Raw genomic sequence first — 24,412 nt, 5'->3', positions numbered from 1 at the left:
AGTTATATGAATCAGAGATAAGAAAAGGACCCCTAGAGTTTATATAGATTACAACACAATAAAAATAAACAAGCAAGTTACTAGAATAGTTCTAAAAACCAAGTATCCTAAAGATCAGGTAAACTGTTTAATGTTTCTTAAAACCCTTCACCAGAGAAACATAGTAAATTTCCATAGCTGGAACCCAATTAATGCAGTAACTGGCATTTTTTCTAACAGGAAAAGGTAACAGACAGAAAGGAGGAAAAGCTAGCTTTGATAAAAAATATTATAGTGCCCAAAGTTCCAACTAAATTTGCTGAAGTTTGGGTATTATGAAATCCATTTGGAATGTTTTAGGAAATAATATGGACTACTCTTCTCCCTTTTAACGAGTTTCAGAATGGCCTACTATGGGGATATGAGTAATTGAATGTCCTTTAGAGAAATAAATTTGAAAGAGGATTTTATGAACACATCATTATACAGTAAAAAGTTTGTGGGATCTGTAGTCAGAAGGCCAGGGTTCAAATCCTGGCTCCATCACTTATTAGCTATGATTATACTTAAACAAATATCTTTATAGGCCTCTGTTTCCTCATCTGTAAAATAACAAACTTTGACTAGATGATCTCTAAGGTCCCTTCCAACCCTAAATCTGTTATCCTATGATTTGCCTTGAAGCAGATTCTTCAAAATCAAATATGGTTTTAAATGAAAAGACTTCATAAATGATCTCCATTATCACTAAAGCACTGGTTGAAAAAAGATACAAAAAACAGCTAAGCCTTTTATAATACATCAGTGACTACAGGCACTGATTACTCATATGAACTAAGTATGCCATACCAATTCCCTAATTCAGTAAAAAAATAATACTCAATAATTCCCTGAAGATACAGCAAAATTTTGCTGAAAGTAACGTTTAAAATTCGTATTTTAGGAGATATGTCATATTTATATATCTCCCATGGAGTCGACTTGCAAGCAGTGATAACCTCAGCTTGCTGTAAGCTCCAGAGTCTGATGGAAAAGAAAACAAAGAAAGCCTTTTTTTCTTCTGATCTAGACCTATGATTTCTTTTGGAATAATAAACCCCAGTTGAACAGACCTTTTTGCCAGTACAGGTTGACAGCTGAATTGTAGTTTACACTAATAATAATAAAATTACTAAGAATAGTTACCACTTATATAGCACTTAGAATTTTAACAGGCACTGCGTTAAGTGCTTTGTAATTGTTATTTCATTTGATCCTAGCAACAATCCCAGGATGTACATGCTATTATTATCCCCATTTTACAGGATGAGGAAATTAAATACAACAGAGGTTAAGTGACTTGCCCAGGATCACACTGCTACCAAGAGTGTGAGGCCAGATTTGAACTCAAGTTTCCTGATTGGCACTCTATCCACTGTGCTACTTAGTATTTGGGCATTATCTGGACACTAAAGGGTTAAGTGACTTGTCAAGGTTCATTGAGCAGTAGGTATCAGAGGACATATATATATAAATAGAGGTCCTATTACATATCCACTTCACCATTCTGTCTTCAAAATTATTTATTCTGAAAGGAGAGGGAAACTGACAGACTTCCAGGAAGTTGACCTAAATCTTTTCAACTGAGTAGGAGGCAAATACATGATCTATTTGCTTGTTAGTGAGGTTACAGATTTGAGGAAGAAAGAAAGTTTATAAGAGGTGTTGTGCCTAACTTGGGTCTAGTATATAAAAGGAATATTTTACTAAATACCATGCCAAGAAGCTGATATAATTCCCTCCAGGTTTTTAGTACTGTTATATAGATTACACAGTGAGATTTTGTTCTTCAGTAGCTTATGATTGATTGCATTACAAACTCTCCTCAGGATGGATAGCAGTGTTATAAATTGTATATGTGGGTCATCAGGTCAATAAGCATTTATTAAGTACCTACTATGTGGCAGGCTCTGTGTTAAACACTGGAGATACAAAAAAAAAAAGGCAAAATATAATGCCTGCTTTCAAGGATCCCACAGTCTAGTGAGGAAGCCAATATGCAAATAAATTTGTATAAGCAAAACATTCAGAATAAATTAGAGAAAATCAAAAGAGAAAAGGTAAGGGATGGATAGGAACTGTTTCCTGCTGAAAGTGGAATTTTAATTGAGACATGAAGAAAAGTAGGGAGGACAATAGTCACAGGTTAGGAAGGAAACCATTCCAGGCACGGGGTTAGCCAATGAAAATGCCCTGAGTCTGGAGATGGGAGTATCTTGGGTGAGGAACAATGAGGAACACAGTGTCAATGGAATGTAGATTAGAGTAAGGTGTAAGAAGATTGGAAAGGTATAAGGGTAGCAGAACGTGAAGGGCTTTGAATATTGAGGATTTTTCATTTGATCCTAGGGTGCCACAGGAGTTTAATGAGTATGAGAGTGACATGGTCCTTTCAAAGCTTTAGGAATATGAATTGGACAGCTGAGTGGAAGATGGACTAGAGTGGGGGGAGTCTTGAGGCAAAGATGCCACCCAACAGGCTATTTCAATAGTCCAGTTATGAGGTAATAGGAACATTTATCAGCGTAGAAGCAATGTCAGAAAAGAGAAGGGGATATATAAAAGCGATGTGAAGGCAGAATTGATAGAACATATTCACTGACTGAATATGGGGGGAAGAAAATAAGCCTATATTAAGCATTACTATGTACCAGTATTGTACTAAGTGCTTTACAAATATCACATTATATGATCCTCACAAAAATCCTGACAAATATAGTGCTCGTTATTATCCCCATTTTACAATTGTAGAAAATGAGGCAGACCTTAAGTGAGTTGAGCAAGGTCACATAGTTTGTAAATGTCTGAGGCCAGAACTGAATTCACATCTTTTTGGCTCCAAGCCCAATGTGCTACCTAGTTGCTTATGATGATGACTGAGAAATTGAAGATGAGATCTAGTTTTTGAGCCCCAGTGATTGGGACCGTGGCAATTCCCTCAATTATTAATAAGGAAATTGGGAAGAGGAGAGAGTATGGGGGAATACATAAAAAAATCCATATGTATATGTGTATATTATGTATATATTTGTTTGTTTGTTTTTAGTTTTCACCATTCACTTCCATAAGATTTTTGAGTTCCTTTTTTCTCCCCATCTCGTCCCTCCCCCCACCCCAAGATGGCATGATGAATTTAATGTTCGATATATGGTTTGAAATGTTAAGTAGGCAATTGGTGATGAGAGACTGGAAGTCAGAGCTGGATCAATAGATTGGAGAATAATTTCAGATCATGTGCAAGTAGATATGTGTACAATTTGTATCTATTTATATACCTGTACATGTTGGTAGAAAGAAGGATACACTTTGGTATTTACTCATATCCTGAATATGGCCTAATTGTATATTGAAATTAAAGGAATAAGTCCTAAAGAGAAATGAGAAGCCATGTATCTCTATAGTCCTCACTTAGAGTAGAGCATCATGCATTTCCAGTAAGGCATTTCTAGTTCCCTGACAGGAGACATATTGTATATTCCTTGAGAGTTTCTTTTTCATTTTCATCTTCACTTAAATTGAGAATACTGAGAGGCAGCCTGCCACAGTAAGAGAGAATGACCTTCACGAAGTCCTATGTTAATGTCTTACTTCAAATAAAAACTAAGTGTGTGACACCGGGCTAGTGACATCATTCAACTTCTTAATAGTCAATGCTGTTGTAAAAGACATTTGCAGAGAAGATGCTCATGTTTGGAAAGATAATTTCCTTCTTGGAAGCACTTCACACTGATAAAATCACAAGTTCTGGCCCCCACCTCTACTCTGTTTCTGAATATCTGGCATAATCTGGACACCCAACCAATATTCAATGGTTCAATACATAATTTAAAGTAGTTTAATCATTTCAGTTGTGTATGACATTTTGTGAACCCATTTGGAGTCTTCTTAGCAAAAATGCTGGAATAGTTTGCCATTTCCCTCTCCAGTTCATTTTACAGATGAGAAAACTGAGGCAAAGAGGTTCAAGTGACTTGCCCAGTGTCACATAGCTAGTAACTATCTGAAGCTAAGTTTGAACTCTGGAAGATGAATCTTCTTGACTCCAGGCCCAGCACACATTATCATTCAAATACTGACAGTGTGGCTAGGGTCCTGTATGCAGAAAAAAAAAAATCAAGTTTTTGTTGTTGTTTTCTTCTCAATTATCATTCTATTTACTAACAAAGTACTACTGAATATTGATTTAATGTATTAGCATAAATAAATCTTATGACACAAGACACAGAAAGCAACAACAAAATAAAATAAAAAAGATTATGCCAACAGGAGTGTGACACCTGTGACATCCCCCCCCCCTTTCATAGTTTGTACAGAAAATGCGATTGGCAAGAGATTAATCTTTGACTTCTAAAAAGGCCATTTTCAGACAAAATTTGGACTCTCTGGGCTCAAATAGAGTAGAAAAAAACTGTAGAGAATATCATTCACTTGTGTGGAATTGGACTGGAAGCATCAGCATATTTTATATTTGCCACAAAATTATGTTTCTTTGAGATATAAGCTAGCAATCCAGTTGTGCCAAAGCCCTTATGCTAAGATGTCCAGTCATCCAGATCTAGATATTCAGAATAAATGCTTATCTTCCCATTCTTTCTAATATCACCTTATAGCCTAATGCTGAATCATTCTTCCAATACCATGAGTTTTTATGTTTTCTCTCCTAATGCACTGTTCACTAAAACTCATTCTCCTTTCCACAAAGAATCAGAATCTAATAAAAGTGTTCTGCATCTAACTGGACCTCAGATTCAAAAGCTTTGGAAAGTCAAAGAAGTGACATCAGAATTCCAATCAAGGGGATTCAGCAAAGGATTTTGTCTTGATAAGGCCAAGGCTGAACAGTCAGCGGCAAGTACAGAAATGTCCTTTCCTGTCTTTCTGAACTTCTCAGCAACACTGGAAACTGGATGTTTTAAATGAATGTCACTAAATTTGGGGCATCTTTAAAAGAATTTGGGTCACGTACAGAGTTCAAATATTCTGTATCTTATTTTGCAACTGTTAACCATATCGCTATCTTCAACCATATGCATAATCTACCATTTTGCTGATCTTATTTTCTTTATATTTCAGAAAATGTTCATGTGCAAACCCATGTTTAAGACATTTGAAAGATAATATAATAGAAATGTAATTTTAAAATTAAAAACAATCCTGTTTTCATTTTTTGTATTGTTGTTCACCTGTGTACTTGTCTGTAAATTCAAATGAATCGATGACCTCAAAATCTTACTATTGAAAATCTAGCTAAAAATTAGGAAGTATTTTATCAATCATAAACATTTTTTTATAATAAAAATGTACACATACTTCCAAATAGCACATAGTGAAGTAAAGTATACCCAGAAAAAGATACCATTTAAGAAGTTTAATCTTACTTACCAAACTCCTTGGGAACTGCTATCGCATAAACACAATTGTGTCCCACACTGTAGTTTTTGGGATAGTTTGGGGATAAAACAGTGCCTTCAGAACCTGTTGAACGACTTCCACAGGGAGCTAAAAAGTAAAAACAACAAACAAAAAATAATATATGATATAATGTAATATGATATGTGTATGTATGTAGGTCTCTGTGTGTATCATAACTAAATAAAATTCCAAACTCAAATTATATGGCTTTTTGAAGAATCAAGGACTGAAAAACAGAAAATTTTATTACTACTGGATTTCAATATGAGTCATTTATTTTAACCTTTAAATAGGAGATTTATTGTTAATTTTTTGAAAATTCAATTCATGCATCCATATAAAAACTTTTCTATACAAAATACTTTCTTACTGTACAATACAATAAAATAAAATCAGGACTGATCTGTTTGCAAAAGCAAAGTGTTGTCTGACAGAAAAGAAATCACTAATACTTGACTGCTTCTGTTAATTATGACAGAATAAAGCCAATTCATTCTCCAGCGTGGGGCAGAGGAAGGAAGGGACATCTTTGGCACCCAATTATTGCCTTATGCAAAGTGGAGGAATGTCTTCTCCACTCTTTTGTTCAGGCACAATGCTTGAGAGCAAGCCTGGCCAAACAGTCCCAAACAAAAGCCTGCCCTGGGACAGGCAACCATGGATCCAAACCAACAGTTTTTTTCACTACAATCCTTTTTTTTTTCTTTCTATTGTCATTGAGAAATTAAAAGAAACAAAGAGGCAGATTCTATTCTCCATGGTAGAATTTTGGCAGAAAGAGTTTGGGGGCACACGGGAACAAAATAATAAATGCCTAAATGAATCCTAGAACCCAAAATTAAGATATATAAGCTATATTATGTCAAGCAGTTTGACTAATTAATGTTCTGAACGCATTATTTTTTCAGTTATGTAAATATGTAATAAATAGTTTAAAATGAAATATACAAAGATTAGAATTCCTGAAAAACAACAGCAACTTAATGCTGATGATGATAATGACTATGGATTCATCATTCTCATCACTGAATATTGTTTGAGATTGGACAAGGTAGATACAGTCTCAACAGTGATATTTTATTCATCTAATAAAACTGCTGATGAAAGAATGATTCAGGAATTAACAAGGTATACTGCTTCACATAAATTACATTTTTTAACGGCTCCAGAGTTTAAAATCCCAAACTTTTGAATGTGCATCGCAAAGTCTTAGAGAGTTATCTAGGCCATTGACTCATGAAGTAACTTACTCATGATCATACAGCTAGATGAGAGGCAGAGCATGAAAATGGGTCTTCATTACTCTCAAATAGGGTGCCTATTGATTATATCATGCTACCTTAACATTAAATATAGTACAATTTTACAAATTGCAAAAATAATGACTTTCAATCGCTAAAGCTGTAAGATACCCATCTAGCGTGAGATAGCTATAATTATAAAAATCATATAAAGATCTTGAAAGAAAGTATGGTGTAATAGTCAATAGTAAGAAGGTTAGGGCATCTAGGTAGCACAGTGGATAAAAGTGTCAGGCCTACAGTCAGGAAGACATCTTCATGAGTTCAAATCTGGCTTCAGACCTTACATGACCTTTGCAGTCACTTAACCTTCTTTGCCTCAATTTTCTCATCTGTAAAATGAGCTGGAAAAGGAAATGGCAAACCACTCCAGTATCTTTGCCAAGAAAACCCCAAATGGGGTAATGAAGAGTTTGACATGACAGAAAAACAACTCAGCAACAAGAAACAACAGAGTCAGGAAGCCTTGAATTCAAGTCTCTTCTCAGATATATAATATCAGTATGACCCTGAATACATAACTTAACTTCTTAATTCCCTGAACAACTCTCTGAGGAATGTAAGTTGCTGAGATTTGGACCTACAATGGTAGAGAGAATTACTGTTTGTGAATTTGGGATGTACTTACACCAATGAAACCACAAATCCATTTCCTATCCAAATAATTACTCAACTTGAAGAAAAAAAACAAATGTTTGCTTGATCTGTGCTTAGAATATGTACACTCCTTCAAATGATTCATAAACAAACAAAAGGAAAACCTCTTAACAATCCACTAAAATTAAATGGAGATTATTGTAAAGTCTCCCCCTCAAAAACATCTTAGCAGGCCTTCTTTTCTTTTAAGTGACTCTTAGAAAGTCATAATTATTCATGTGGAAACCCATGAAGCACAGCTTTTTAAAGAAATTGCAAAAACTGTTTCACTTCATGGATGGCCAGGACCTAAAAGACAGAAGTGACCTCAAAAATGATCTCATCCAACTCATGCCTGAAAAACCTACATGTCCATTTGATTCAATCCTAAAAACAATACATTAATCACATGCTACATGAAAGGCTTCCATGTATATGGAAGCATATTCCATTTATATGTAGCATGTTAGTCAAATGCTATATGTGAACTAAGGATACAACATAAAAGTCTCTACCTTCAAAAAGTTTACATCATATTACAACATCATATTATCATGATGTAGTAGATAGATTATGATTAAGAAGATTGGGCTCAAATCCAGGTCTAACTACTTAACAACAAAATGGTCTCGGGCAAATTACTTAATCAATCAATCAATTAACAAGCATTTATTAAGCAATTATTCTATGCTCAGGATTGTGGATCTAATGAAAAAAAATAAAAGTCATTACCCTTAAGTAGTATAACTTCTCTGAGTTCAGTTTTATTACATAAAATAGAGATAAGGACACCTACTTGAAAGAGTGATTATCATGAGCTAATGAAATATCATATGCATTTTTAAGGCATTTTGTGAACCTTAAAATGTTATATAAATAAGAGAAATTACTATATGATAATTAGCAATGAAGAATATATCTTATACTTGATATTGACATAAATATTATGATTACTTAGTAACAAATGGTATAATATGTAAATAAATTGCAAAGATAATTAGTAGCTCCAGTGGATGTTTGCAGTTGGTCTATGTCAAGTACAATATGCATTTTGGTATTTCAAAAAACCCTATGATTGTGATGAAAGACCTTTAAAAAAAAGTTTGAAGAGGGATGGAGACAAGATGGCAGAGAAAAAGTAGGGGCTTGCTTGAGCTCTCCCAAGTTGTCATCCAAACAGTTTTAAATAACATTTCAAAAGGAATTCTGGAGTAGCAGAACCCACAAAAGTATGGGATGAAACAATTTTTCAGGCAAATGCAACTTTAAAGTTCAGTGGGAAAGGTCTGTTCCATCAGAGTGAGAGTGGAGTACAATTCAGCACAGACTAGTCACATGCAGACCAGAAGTAAACCCTGTGAGTGACTGAGTCAGCTGTGACAGCAGTAACTTCTAGAGCTCTTATCCTACAACTGGTAAGGAGGTTGGACAACTAGTGAGAAAGCTGTTAAAGGGGTCTCTTTGCGGACACTGGGGGCAGGAGTCTGTCGCATTGCATATATACAGATCCCAGTCACAGTCTGGGTTTACAATCCCAGAGTGAGGAGGAACACTAGCACACCTGAGCTTATGGCAACAGGGAAAAAGGGACCCTGGTCACAGTTCCAGGAGTTCTTCACAGATCAAAGGCCATGAGGGCAGTGACCACACTTTTTCTTAGGTCATACTATCTTGGAAGAATTGAAAATTTAAAGATCCCCAGAACTAGCTCTGAGAGCAACAGTAAGAAAGGCCTGATATTTTAGACAGTTCTCCCTCCACAATGGAATCAAGAGCCCCACTTTATATGTAGTTAGCACTCAAGAAGTAGACTAGAAAAATGAGCAAAGAACAAAAAAATAACCTGACCACAGAAAGTTATTATATTAACAGGGAAGGCCAAAACACAAACTCAAAAGACAACAGTGAAAACTACTATATCTAAAGCCTCAGTGAAAAATGTGAGTTGATCTCAGTTCTCTGACCCCACCGCCCAAAAAAAGAATTCCTGGAAGAGCTCAAAAAAGATTTTAAAGGAAACGAAAATGATGCAAGAAAATGATGGAAAAAAGAATCAATACCATGCTAAAAGAGGAACAAAAATACTGAAGAACAAAATACCTTAAATAGGCAAAATGGAAAAAAAAAGTTATATAAAAATTCATTGCAGAGAAGAACTCCTTAAAAAAGTAGAGCTGGCTAAGTGGAAAAAGAGGTACAAGAACTCACTGCATAAAATCGTTACTTAAAAATTAAATTGGGTATGTGGGAGCTAATAACTACATGAAATAACATTAGAAACAATAAAACCAAAGACTGAAAAAAACAGAAGAAAAACTGAAATGTCTTAGAAAAATAACTGATCTGGAAAATAGATCCAGGAGAGATAATTAAAAACTATTACATTAGGTGAGAGGGTGTTGAGAAGATAGTGTAATGGGTCAGAAAATTCCAAGATCTCAAGATTTTTCACCACAAAAGAGATGAAATAGTGGCCCAGAACAAATATAGAGTGCTAACAATAAATAAGATTAGAGTTAGAATAGGGATCCTCCTGGGATAAATGGAGAAGACCTGAAGAAAAATCTCAGAATGAGATTTGAGTCCTTATGAAGAGTAAATACCTCCAGGCTAGGTCCTACATCCACTTAAAAAACAAATGACAAACCCTGGTAGCAAAATTGGGCGGCTGTCTCAGCCGCAGCCACAGGAACTTTTACTCCTGGGACAGTGAGGGGAGTTGGGAATCTGAGACGTAGAAGATTGAGGGAACCTCTCCTTACTAGGAATGCCAGACCCAGCTGTGCTGTGGAGACATGAGATGGGGTGAGAAGGAACCAGCACATGCTCAGTGAGTGCAGAAGCTGTGGCGCATGGACACTGCTGGCTGTGAGCACTTACAGGAAGCTGAAGGTCTCAGTTTACGTTCCAGGAGAGAGAGGAGAACTGAAGGAGGATCTGAGGCCAGAGGCACATCTTCTCCATACCCCAGAAGTAGAGGTGATTACAAAGACTAAGGTATTATAAATTTAAAACAAAAGAAAAATTACAAGGAAGCGAAGATGGACAGCTCTCAACACAATGCATGGTATTTATTATATAGGGTTTCATAAAGTAGAAATTTATTGCTATATATTTTGAATCTTCCCTTACATTTGCTGTACACATGACTGTACACATGCTGTACACATGCTTTTTCTTTTCTTATTTTGTATTTAAGTTTCAGTATTTGTGTGTGATTTTTTTTCTTATTGTGTACTTAAATTTTAGTAACAAAAAAGAAAAATAATTTTTAAAAATTATTGGACTTCCTGAAAGGCATGATTAAAAAGAGCCTAGACATCATATTTAAGGTAATTATCAAGGAAAACTGCCCTGATATTTTAGATTCAGAGAATAAAATAGAAATTGATGGCTGCCTGATAGAGATCTCAAAATTAAAACAGTTGGGGATATTATGTCCAAGTTTCAGGGCTCCCAGGTCAAGGAGAAAATACTGGAAGCAGCCAGAAAGAAACAATTCAAACCTCAGGAAGTCACAGTCAGAATTATACAAGATCTATCAGTTTCAACTTTAAAGGATTGGATGTCTTGGAATATGATACTCCAGGGGATAAAGGAACTAGCAAAACTGAGTATAATCTTGCGGGGGAAAAGTGGACATTATATTGAAATTGAGGATTGTCAAGTATTCCTGATGAAAACACCAGAGCTGAACAGAAAATGTGACTTTCAAATACAAGAATCAAGAGAAGCATAAAAAGATAAACAGGAAAGAGAAATCATACGGTATTCAATAAGTTTAAAGTATTTACATTTCTATATGGTAAGATGATAATTTTAACTCCTAAGAACTTTATCACTATTAGAGCAGTTAAGAAAATAAACTGAAGGGTGAGAAAGAAAGGGGAAGGGGGAAAAAAAGAATGAGAATGGGGTAAATTATATCACATAAAAGAGGCAAAAATACCTGCAGTTTAGGAGATGGAGGAAGTGGGGAGGGTGGAAGCACTTGAACATTAATCTCATCAGAATTAGCTCAGTGAGAAATGGGAGAATAGCATACACACACAGTCATGCTTAAAAATCTATATTACCATACAGGAATATAGGAAGGGAAGGAGGAAAGAGAAGGAGAAGGTGTGTTTATAGCAGGGAGGGTAGACTGGGAGAGTCAGTAGTCAGAAGCAAAATATTTTTGAGGATGGACAGGGTGAAGGGAGACCTTAGGTAAACAGGTGGAACACAAAAGTATTCATAATTGTGAAAAGAATTTGCAATTTACTCTGATAATGTATTCATTTCTTAAATACACAGAGAATTGAGTCAAATTTATAAAAAAAATTAAAAAGAACCATTCTCCCACCTGATAAATGATCATAGGATATGAACAGGTAATTTTCAGATGAAATAATCAAAGCAAATTAGTGATATGAAAAATCTGTAAATCATTATTGATTAGAGAAATGCTAATTTAAACAACTTCGAGACAACTATCAGATTGGTTTATATGACAGAAAAGGAAAATGAAAAGTATTGTAGGGGATATGGGAAAATGAGACATTAAGGTGTAGCTGGTTGATTTGTAAAGTGATTCAACCATTCTGGGCAAAGGGCTATAAAACCATGCATACCCTTTAATACCACTACTAGGTCTATATCTCAAAGAGGTAAAACACAAAAAGAAAAAGACCTATATGTACACAAATATTTATAAGAGTTCTTTTAGTTGAGGGAGATTTAGTTGAGAGTTGAGGGATTCCCTTACTATTATTGACTGTAAGAAATGATGAGCAGGATTCTCTCAGAAAAAACTGGGAGGTCTTACATAAAAAGAAGCAAAGCAAAATGAGAAGAACCAGGAGAACAATGCACACAGTTAATAGGTGTAACGAAGAATTGTGAATGACTTTATTATTCTATGTAATACAACGATCCAAGACAATTCCAAAGGACTTATGATGAAAAGCGCTATCCATCTCCATAGAAAGAATAATAGGGTTGGAGTGCAGATTGAAGCATACCTTTTTAAAACTTTTCTGATTTGTGTGTGTGTGTGTGTGCTCTGTGTTTTCTTTCAAAATATGACCAATATGGAAATTTTTTGCATGACTGCACATGTGAAACCTATGTCAGACTGTTTGCCTACTCAATGAATGGGGAAAGGATGGAAAGGAGAGAATTTTTACCATATTTTTACCAAATTTTAAAACATGAATATTAAAAATTGTTTCTACATGTAGTTGGGGAAAATGAAATAAATTAAAAATGATAAAAATGTTAGATTAATAATCTTTGCCACTTTTTTCACTAAAACATCAAATTTATAATTTGTCCCTTTCTTTAACATGTGTTATTGATCACCTAATATGGTTCACCCTTAATTATTCACAAAATGTCTCACTAATAAGGCTTATTATCATATTTTATAGCATTATAGGAACTCATTCTAATTATGAAGAAAACATATCTTATAGTTATGTGACAATGAAAGCACTTATTATGACAATAGTAAATCAGAGAAAAATACTGAGAATAAAATATTTTCTTAGTAACAAGCTGTCATTCACATTCATGGAAACAGAATTTGTAAGTAAAAACAATAAAACAACTGTTTTATACTGTTTCATCCATATATTTAGTTATATCCTATATTTAGTGGCATCAAAATGCTAACCAGCTTAATTTAACAAACAATGATCAGAATGATTTTTATATGCACTTAGGAAATAATAAAATCTTGGAATGAAACTAATATCTAAATATTTCACAAATTTTAAAAAGCATCAGGCACATTTAAAAAGAGGATTTTTAGCCCAAGGCTGACTATTCAAATTTCATGGAAGTATGAGAACCAGTCCTCTTAATACAGGTAGCTAATGTGATTTAATTAAAAGTAGGTCATGGGAGAATATTAATGAGAAATAACTCAAAAGCTGTTGTGTTTGTGAAATGAGCAAGGTTCTTTTTTATTTTTAAATATTCATTTCTTAAGAAAGAGCTATGAATCTTCTTCAGAGGAAATCACTTTGAGGAATTGTCATGAGGAAGAGGAATTAAACTTGTTCTGCCTCACCTCCAAAAGGTAAAACTTGGAAGAGTAGATGGAAGTTGCAAAGATCATAATTTAGGATTGAAGTAAGGAAAAACTTCCTGGCAATTAGAGGTGGAATGGAAAGGCCTGCCTTGGCAGGCAGACCTAAGAAGAAGTCTTCAAAGGTAACTACTTGTCAGGTATATTTTAGGAAGGGCAGCTAGGTGATGCAATGCATAGAACGTCAGGCTTGAAGTCAGGGACACTCATCTTTTTGAGTTCAAATCTGCCTTCAGACACTTATTAACAGTGTGACCCTGGGCCCAACTTTAACACAGAACTAAAAATCAAGAAGCAGGCTAGAAAATGAGCAAACAATAACAAAAAAAACCTGACCATAGAAAGTTACTATGGTGACAAGGAAGATCAAGACATGAACTTAGAAAATGAATACCTAAAACATCTCAATGCAATGTTTCAAAAAAAAATGTGAATTGGTCACTACCAAAAAAATAATACCTAGAAAATCTCAAAAAGGATTTTCAAAATCAAATAAGAGAAGTCAAGGAAAAATTATGAAAAGAAATGAGAGTAAAGCAAGAAAGTTCTGGAAATAGAGTCATCAGCTTGATAACAGAAGTACAAAAATACTGAAGAAAATAATTGGCAAAATGGTAAAAGAGGCACAAAAATCCACTGAAGAGAAGAATGCCTTTAAAAGCAGGATCAACCAAATACAAAAAAAAAAGGTACAATAGCTCACAGAAAAAAAGAATTCCTTTAAACTTAGAATCAGGAAAGTAGAAGCTAACAACTCTATGAAACACCAAGAAATAATAAAACAAAATCAAAAGAATGAAAAAAAATAGAGAGAATGTGAAATATCTCACTGAAAAAACAATTGATCTGGAAAACAGATTGAGTAGAGATAATTTAAGAATTATTTCGCTATCTGAAAGTCATGATTAAAAAAAAAAGAACCTAGATATTTCATTTCAAGAAATTATCAAGGAAAACTACCCTAATATCCTAGAACCAGAATCTAATAATTGCTTCCTGAAAGAGATTCCAAAATGAAAACTCCCTGCAATATTATAGTCAAGTTCCAGAGCTCCACAGTCAAGGGGAAAATACTGCAAGCAGTCAGAAACAATTCAAATGCTGTAGAGCCTAAGCCAGCATCACACAAGATTTATCAGCTTCCATATCATACGATCAGAGACTTGGAATATGATGTTCTCAGAGAAGCAAGAATTACAACCAAGAATAAGCTACCACACAAAATTGAAAATAATTCTTCAGGGAGAAATATATATATTTAATTACATAGAGATCTTCCAACCATTCCTGATGAAAAGATCAGAATTGAATAGACAAATCTGACTTTCAAATACAAGAATCAAAAGAAGTATAGTAAGTTAGACATGAAAGAGAAATAATAAGAAATTCAAAAAGGTTAAATATTTACATTCTTATATGGGCATATGATAATTATAATTCCTAAAAACTTTACCATTAGTAAAGCAGTTAGAAGGAACTGTTGTTTGTCTTTTGTTTTTGAAAAGGACCAATGGCATCATGGTTTATATCTTAACTTGTGTGTGTGAATCAGATATAAGTAAATCAGAGTTGCACAAAGTTATCAGACTCTCTCTTCCTTAGTCACCCAAGTCCTGTGGCAAGACAAAACTCAGGAGAACTGGCAATGGGCCAGGATTCAGTGGGTAATCCTTATTGCAGCCCTATGATACATACATAATATACATACAAATTGTTCTGTTCTTGTTGCTTCCTATCATGTCCTTAACTTGGGAGTTTGAAATTTGGCTATCATGTTCCTGTAAATTTTCCTCCTGAGATTTCTTTCAGGTGGTAATCACTGGATTTTTTCTATTCCTACTTTGTCTTCTTGTTCTAGAACTTCAGGGCAACTTCCCTTGATAATTTCTTGTAATATTGCTTCATGACTTTTGTAAAAATCGCATTTCAGGTTGTCTGATTATTCTTAATTTATTTCTCCTTATTCTGTTCTCCAGATAGGTTGTATTTCTGATGAGATCTTTCACTTTCTCTTCTACTTTTTCATCCTTTTGATTTTGTCTTGTGATTTCTTGGAGTCTTACAACATTATTTGCTTCCCCTTCCCCAATTCAAGTTTTTAAGGAATTATTTTCTTCCTTAAGTTTTTGATTCTCTATTTCCAATTGGTTGACTTTTGTTTCATAATTTTCTTGATTTTCTTGGATTGCTCTTATTTTTTTTTCTAATTTTCCCTCAATTTATTTTTCATTTTTAGAGGCCTTTTACAGTTCTTCCAAGAATTCTTTTTCTCCTGGAAATCATTTGATGTTTCTCATTGAAAAAGGAGTGGCTTTTATAGCTCCATTATCTTCATCTGAATATGAATCCAGATCTTCTCTATACCCAAGTAACTATCTATGATTGGGTTCTTTCCCCTTTGCATACTCGCATTTATTTATTTATTTATTTATTTAGTTTGTTTTGTTGTTAGCAGCTATTAGAGTAATCAAGTTGTGGTCCTGAGTTATATGGAATGATACCCCAAGACTTAAGTCCTTCTTACTGCTATTTTCTGAGTTGTGTCTTGGGACCCAACCTTGGACTCTTCTCTCCACTCCTAAGTCAGAGTTAGGGCCCCCAGCCACAGTACATTGCAAAGGATCTTGCTACCTACAGTCCTTCTCCAGTGATTACAAACTAAGACTGTCCTTTCTGCTCAGAAACTAAAAGCATGGACTCTGCTCTCCTGCAAGTGCCCAGAGACAACAGCACCCTGGCCCATCACTACTGGTCAGCACCGTTTTGCTTGACTTCCCCTGACAGTAAAAGGTCCTTCAACATTCTCTTATTCAGCTGTTAGATCCCCATACCGTAGGTGAGATGAATGATTTGTTTCCAAGATTGAGTCTGCCTCTTAACCCAGCTTTCCCCAGAGCTAGTTGTTTGTTGATTCTGTAGAGTCAGCCTAGAGTGTTCTCACTTCACTCAGGCCAAAGCTCAGCCCTTGGAGTTGGGTCTTTGCTAGGGTCTTCTCAGATTGTCTTGGGAGGACAACTGCTTTATCCAGTGTTTATTTTTCCTTCTCTGAGGTGATGTTCTGTCTTTTTTTGTGGGGGAAATTTTCATGCAAATTCTTTTTTTTTAAATTAAATTATTTTATTTGTTGTCAATATTCTACAATCACTTCCATAGATCTTAGATTTTTTTCCCGTCCTTCCCCCTCCTTCCCCCCTCCCTTCCCACTCTCTGTCTGAGACACCATATAATTTTATATAGGTTTTATAAGTACATTCCTATTAAGTACCTTTTCACCATAGCCATGTTGCATAGAAGAATTAAAACGAATGGGAGAAATCATAAAACAAAACATAATGCAAAAGAAAATGGCCTGCTTCATTCTGTGATCAAATTCCATAATTCTTTCTCTGGATGTGGAAGACATTTTACCTCGAGTCCATTGGGAATTTTTTAAGTCCTTGTATTGCAATGAAGTACTAAGTCTACCAGAAAAGTTCCTTGCACACTGTGGTTGTTGCTGTGTAAAAAGTTATACTGGTTCTGCTCTTTTTGCTCAACATCAGTTCATATAAGTCTTTCTAGGCCTCTCTGAAGTCTTCCTATTCATCATTTCTCATAGCACAAAAGTGTTCTATTACATTCATAAACCACAACTTGTTCAGCCATTCCCCAATTCATGGGCATCCCCTTGATTTCCAGTTTTTGGCCACCACAAAGAGACCTGCTATGAATATTTTTGAACATGTGGGACCCTTTCTCATTTCCATGATCTCTTTGGAGTAGAGTTCCAGAAGTGGTATTGCTGGGTCAAAGGGTAAGCACATTTTTGTAGTCCTTTGAGTATAGTTCCAAATTGCTCTTCAGAATAGGTGGATCAGCTCACAGCTCTACCAACAATGAATTAGTGTTCCAACTCACCCACATCTTCCCCAACATTTTTGATCTTCCTGTTTTGTCATGTTAGCCAATCTGATAGGTGTGATGTGGTACCTCAGAGTTGTTTTGATTTGCATCTCTCTAATCAATAGTGATTTAGAGCATTTTTTCATATGATTATACTTTTAACTTCTTCCTCTGAAAACTCCCTGTTCATATCCTTTCACCATTTATCAATTAGGGAATGATTTGTATTCTTGTAAATTTAACTCAGTACTCCAAATATTTTAGAAATGAGGCCTTTATCACAGACACTAGCTGCAAAAGTTCTTTCCCAGTTTTCTGCTTCCCTCTTAAGTCTGGTTGCATTGGCTTTGTTTGTGCAAAACCTTTTCAATTTAATGTAATCAAAATTGTCCATTTTGCACTTTATAACGCTTTCTCTCTCTTGTTTAGTCAAAAATTTCTCCATTTTCCATAGATCTGATAAATACACTATTCCTTGCTCCACTAGTTTGTTTATAGTATCAATCTTTATACCTTGATCATGTACCCATTTGGACATTATTCTTCCGTACAGTGTCAGGTATTGGTCTATGTCCAGTTTCTGCCACACTGTTATCCAGTTTTCCCAGCAATTTCTGTTGACCAGTGAGTTCTTATCCCAGAAGCTGGAGTCCTTGGGTTTATCAAACAGTAGATTGCTATATTCATTGACTACTGTGCCTTGTAAAAAAGATCCACTGATCTACCCCTCTGTTTCTTAGCCAGTACCAACTTGTTTCGAAAATTTGCATGCAAATTCTTAAAGGAAAATTTAAATGACTTACAGTAGGAAATAGACAATAAAACTATACAGGTTGGGGACCTCAACTTTTCCTTCTTAGAACTAGATAAATCTAACCATCCAATAGACAAGAGAGTTCAGAGGATGAATAGAATTTCAGAAAAGTTAGATATGAAGAAGAGAAAAATTGGAGAAAATTGAAAGGGTAATGAAGAGAATATACCTTTTTCTCAAGATATGTGGTACCAAAGCAAAACTCCACCACATATTCAGAAATAAATACCTCAAAGCCAAATGAAGAAAAGTGGAATTATTAAATTCATCCTCTTCAGATCATAATGCAACCAAAATTATATTCAGTAAAGGTCGATAGATACATAGATTAAAATTCAATCAGAAATTAAATAATCTAATCCTAAAGGATGAGTGGGTCAAAGAAAAATTCATAGAAAAAAATCATTATTTTATCAAAGGGAATGACAACAATGACACAACATGTCAAAATACATGGGATGCACCCAAAGCAGTACTGAAGGGAGAGTTTAAATCTTTAAATGCTTAGATAAATGAAATAAAAAAAAAAAGACATTTCAAGAAATTGAGCATCCAACAAAAAAATGCTAGAAAAAGAAGATTTAAAGCATCAAATTGGAAAAGCTGAAAAGCAAAGGAGAAATGAATAAAATTGAAAATAAAAAAACAATTGAACTGACAAATAAAACCGGAAGCTGATTTTATGAAAATGCCAATAAAATGGATGAAGTTTGGGTTAATTTAACAAAAAAATAGAAAGGAGAAAACCAAATAACCAGCATCAAAAATAAAAAATGTGATACCACCAAAGAGGATGAAATCAAAGCAATTATCAGGAACTATTTTCCCTAATAAGATGCCAATAAAACTGACAATCTAAGTGAAATGGATGAATATTTGCCAAAATATTAACTGTCCAAACTAACAGAAGAGTAAAAAGAATAAAATACTTGAAGTCTACTTGATAAGACAAACCCAAGAATTAACAACTAAACGATTGGGGAAATATTAATTGCTCATAGGTAGGTTGAGGCAAATTAATATATATGGCATTTATACCTAAATTTATTTACTTATTCAGTGCCATATGAATCAATTTACCACCCCCCCCTCCAAAAAAAAATATAGTGCTAAGAAAATAATAAAAAAATATATCTGGATGAACAAAATTTCAAGAATATCAAGGTAATCAATAAAAATAAAATGAAGGGAATCACTTATCAGTACCAGATTTAAGCGATATTACAAAATGGCAATCATCAGAACAATCTGGTCTTCGTGAAATAGATTAAATACACAATGCACAGTAGTAAATGACCATCGTAATCTAATATTTGGCAGACCTAAATCCCCAATATTTTGGGACAAGAGAACACTACTTGACAAAAATTGAAAGGCAGTTTGGCAGAAGCTAGGTGTGGACCAACACTTCAAACTGTATCTCCTATGTATCTCATACTGAGATAAAGTCAAAATTGGTACATGATTTAGACACAAAGTGTGATATGACAAACAAATTAGGGTATCATGAAATATTATTCCTATCAGATTTATGCATAAGGGAAAAATTTATTACCAAACAAGTGACATAGAGCATCTTGGGTTACAAACAAATTTTTAAAAAGTTGCAAATTTTGTTTCAGCTTATCATTGTGATTCCATGCAAATCTTTACATCATAAATGTGCTCCTATGTGAAAAGTTGAGGGGTTTTGTTTTCCTGAATGAATGAACATTTCAGTATTGCAACATATATAGGGGAAATATGAATCTTACTCTTCATTTACATGAACAGTTTTTTTTTTCAATATACTCTTACCTTATTTTTCTTTGTTGTTTATCCTCAACCATTATTCTCAATCATGTTATCATTCTTAGGATCAGTTAACTTTTATATTGGTGTCTCTTCATTAAATGTAAAACTTCTTACCCTCCTAATCTATTAGTTATGTTTTCATTGCCTTGTTGCAGGCATAAGTTTTATCCCATCAAGGCATTTATGAGATAATTACCATATCATGTTAAAATTTCAAGTTCACTTTGAAATTATAAATATAATTATATATATATATTATAATTGAAATTATAAAATTTCAAGTTCACTTTGTCTACGTTTTCTCTTCTTTGTTCCATTATTTAAACGTCTATGGCCCTACCGTTTCTGACTTATTTCCCTATTAATTTCAATTGAGAATTACTGAGTACTTCAGCTGTTCTTGATTTTTAATATATAATACGTACAGATAAAGTATTAAAAGCGTTGTCATTTAACACTGATTGTTTTTATGAAGTTCATTATTCATTTTTTCCTGAAATCAATAGAAAACTGAGAACAATATGTTGTTCAAAACTCTACTTCTTACCATGACAGCTTGGTAATACTCTATTCCATCCAGGTCTTCCATCATCTCCCATGATGCAAGTGAGTGTTGAATATCCTTGAAGAACATAACCGGCATCACAATAATATGTGACTGTTGAGCCTAGTTTATAATCCATTCCTAGTCTGGTACCATTCATTATATTTCCTGGGTCAAAGCAGGATTCACGTAGTTTTGCTGTAAAATAATGTACATATAATTGGAATAATTCATAGTATATAAAATAGGTATAAAAGGACAACATGTGATGTAAGCAAAGGAGAGATTCAGGCAAAATGCTATGAGAAAAATACAAGTAGTCACCAATTATTGGGTCCACTTCTGTCCACTTAAGTCATGTCTATTCTGGGACTCTGTTGAATATAATACAGCTTCTACCTATATCTCACATTTATGAAACTTATGGAAATAAAAACTTAAAAGCAATACCAAACCAGAGTCTATATAGAAATACATTCTATTTCAAAAGTGAGCAAATCAGAAATGGTCAAATTTTTAAAAAATGCAATTATCTGTTTATACATATAGACACAGACATACACAAACACACACACACACACGGACACACATGCACACACACGCACACATCTCCTCCTAAAAAAAGATCCATAGTCATTCAAAACATTTCAACCTACAAACCCACAGAAGGAAAACCAAGTGGATGAAAAATGTTTTTGGCTTTTAAACAATTATTTGGAGTTTAGAGAGACATGTAGTTTGCAGCTGTATAATATCACTGGCAGAGATAGCTATCTATTGAGTTAACAAACAAAAAGTAGAACAACCCATCCTTTGCATCTTTCGGTTGATTATGTGATCTTTTATAAAATATAATCAATAATTTGTGAAATCTTACCTATTTTCTTTTCTTACTTTTATTAAAAATGTCCTAATTACACATGCTGACTATTCTCATAAAATTTTTTTAGAGATGCAAAAGTAGGCACATGGTTTAGTAGTCACTGATTAGTTGATTTTCTCCTACTTAGTAGTATCAATAATCTATTCTTCACTCCACCTCTCCATACATACACGGTAAACATTTGATGCTCTCCTCATTCAGATATCTTTTGAACCTCAATGCTTTCAAAAATTGTGTCATTTTAGTCATGATTCAGTTCGGTTTACATCTGGTCTAATCTAGTGACTTTTCCAACTTTATTCTCTTTGTTGTTATTCATTTCCTCCTAGAACATACTGGTGATTGTTATTGGTTAAGTGTTATTGACAGATAAAAAAGCTTGTCATCTTTATTGCCAGAACAGAAGTCTTCAACAAAGAACTGAGCATCATTTTATATTTTTACTTTATGGATTGCCATGTATAAGTAATTCATTGCTTTTTTTGTCATTTCTGTAATTACCTAGATTGCTTCTTCAAACAGCAAACACAGTCTGTCAACCAGTTCTCTTTTGAAAGTTTTTTTTTCATATTAGAGATCATAGGAACCTTAAAGGACGTGTAATCTAATGCCTTCACTTCACTAATAAGGAAACCCAGAGAGATTAAATCTCTTGCCCAAGGTCACACAAGCAAAATGTGGCAAACCTGGGATTCAAACTCTGCCAGGTCCCATAATTCCAATTCAATTACTCTTTCTACTGTAATGTAATACTTCCCCCTTCCATAATGAAATGCAGCAACTGTACCTACAATATACTACCTTCACATGTTCACCCTATAGCTGTTACTTGACATGTTACCATATTCATTTTCTTAATCATTTAAGCCTTGGCACCCATGCCAGTTTATTAAATACTATTTTTGTAACAAGGTAGAAGGATATTTTCCTCATAAACAATTATTCACATCTCTATATAGTACAAGCTCTATAACTGACAAGAATTAAATATTATTAATAATAATCATTAACATTTATATACCACTTTTAGTTTTGCAAAATGTTCTCCTAAATTATCTCATTTAGTCCTTACAACAATTCTAAGGGACATGTGCTATTAAATACCCATTTTGAAGATCAAGACATAGACCAAGAGAGGTGAAGCTACTTGGCTAAAGTCACAGACATGATAAATATTTGAGACATGATTTAAATTCAAGTCTTTCTGAGCCAAAGTCCAGCACTCCATCCACTATACCACCTAGTGGGTAAAAATACTAACGCTGTGGTAAAATTATAATGCAAATACATAGTTAATTATAATATTTAAACGCAGTTTCCTCAAATTATGAATGTGACTCCACATGACTTTTCACTTCAGTTCTGAGAACATAATAACAACAGTTCCAAAGAGAGAATTTTTTCTTACATTATTTTCTCTTTCTTTTTCAATTTCTCTCAAACTTCCTTATTAAATCTCTCCTAAATCTTTCAAAACTACTATCCTAATGGCCAATTCCTCAATGATCATTCCATTTGACTTTTAAAACTACAGTAATAATATTATTAGTCTCTTGAAGGAACTGCTAGAATCAGTGTGTTTGAGGAATATTACTAAAGAAATTCTGTAGAGGCTTATGGAGGAAAAATTTGAGTTATTACCAATTAGATTCATTAGATCAAGATAAAGATGTTTTCTCCTCTAGTGTGAGTACTCCATTTACTTTAACCATCACTCAAATGATATGTGTTCCAATCTTCTCACCCTGTTTTGGGTCTATTTTATTTTGTCTTTCTAAAATGTCACACTCTGAACAGAAAATAGTGGTCCAGATGTGTGTAGTACAGAGTACATCAGAATTAATTCCTTTCACATTCCTGCCTCACTTTTCAATACATCTAAAGATTACAGTATTCTTCTAGGATACATTGTGAATGTCTAGTGCAATTTTCTAAACACTTCCTCACTCCAATCTTTCCCACAGGAACTATTTTTAACCAAACTTCTTCCAACCTGGATTTATGAATGATTTTTTAGTCAAAGCATAAAATTTTGTATTCATGTTTATTAAATTTCATTCCATTTAATTTGTCCAATCATGTCAGCCTGTCAGTTTGCAGATTTTTATGAGTTTCACTGAAAAGCATTTTCAATGTTCTCTTTGAACTCAGTACAGAAGTTCTCCATGACATTGGCAAAAGGGTTACCTAACCATATGTCTTCCTATTTTGTAACTCCCTCAATGTCAAATTCAAGAAATTATCAATCAAAGTTATCTTTATGATCTTATCTGTCAGAGGCTCATTTTATCACGTGATCAAATACATCCTGAGTCAAGCCTTTAAGGCAATATTTTGTTTTGACTAATTAAATAAAAAAACATGAACATTAAAAAACAAACAGTAGGATGTCTTACTCCACTTCTGGTAGTTGTACGACTATACATGTATAGTAGGTATAAATATGTAAAATATGTATGAAAAGCTTTTTGTTGACATTTTGTGTTTTCATCAAAGATACTCTCAATGGGTGGATTGACATCTATCTCATGAAGATTTTTCTAGTAATGAAAGGCTGGTAACTTTGTTGACATCTTGGTCATTTTTTTTTTTCCTGGGCAAAACTATTCATGAGTTCAAGCACTCTCTCCATTACACGCACTGTCCCCTTCATTATGAAAGCACTTCCTTGCACACCTCTTTTATATGAAAACCTTTCCCATATTACCCTTCCCCTTCCCTTCCTCCCAATACATCTCTTTTTTCACTCCTACATTTTTAAAAATTTTTTGGAATCATGCCATCATAGCCATCGTGCATTATGCCCTTTAGTCTATGTATATATACTGCTTCTAACTGCCCTAATAATGATAAAGTTCTTAGGAGTTACTGGTATCACCTCTTATAGAAATGTAAACTGTTTTTAACTTTCTTAATTTTTCTTGAGGTTTTCTGTCTTTTTTTCTTTTTAAATACATAACAAGCAAAAGAAACATTGTAAACTTAAACATAAAATAAGAAAAGAAAAAATATGGCATATGCACAGCAGATCATAGGAGACGATTCAAAAATATAT

At 34.0% G+C, this 24,412-nt stretch overlaps 1 protein-coding gene across 3 annotated transcripts in view; it reads right to left on the bottom strand.

Annotated features, from left to right (window-relative positions):
* CSMD3 (CUB and Sushi multiple domains 3) overlaps nucleotides 1-24,412 on the bottom strand; it is a 1,632,969-nt gene that overhangs the window by 310,378 nt on the left and 1,298,179 nt on the right. For all 3 annotated transcript variants that reach the window (XM_072603249.1, XM_072603250.1, XM_072603251.1), the window contains 2 exons: nucleotides 20,478-20,672; nucleotides 5,401-5,517 (listed from right to left, as the gene is read on the bottom strand). In XM_072603249.1, the coding sequence (XP_072459350.1) occupies nucleotides 5,401-5,517; nucleotides 20,478-20,672 (312 nt within the window). The remainder of the gene's footprint in view (nucleotides 1-5,400; nucleotides 5,518-20,477; nucleotides 20,673-24,412) is intronic.

Source organism: Notamacropus eugenii, chromosome 4, assembly GCF_028372415.1.
Source record: "Notamacropus eugenii isolate mMacEug1 chromosome 4, mMacEug1.pri_v2, whole genome shotgun sequence".
NCBI lineage: Eukaryota > Metazoa > Chordata > Mammalia > Diprotodontia > Macropodidae > Notamacropus > Notamacropus eugenii.
This window is presented reverse-complemented; position numbering and strand designations above follow the sequence as displayed.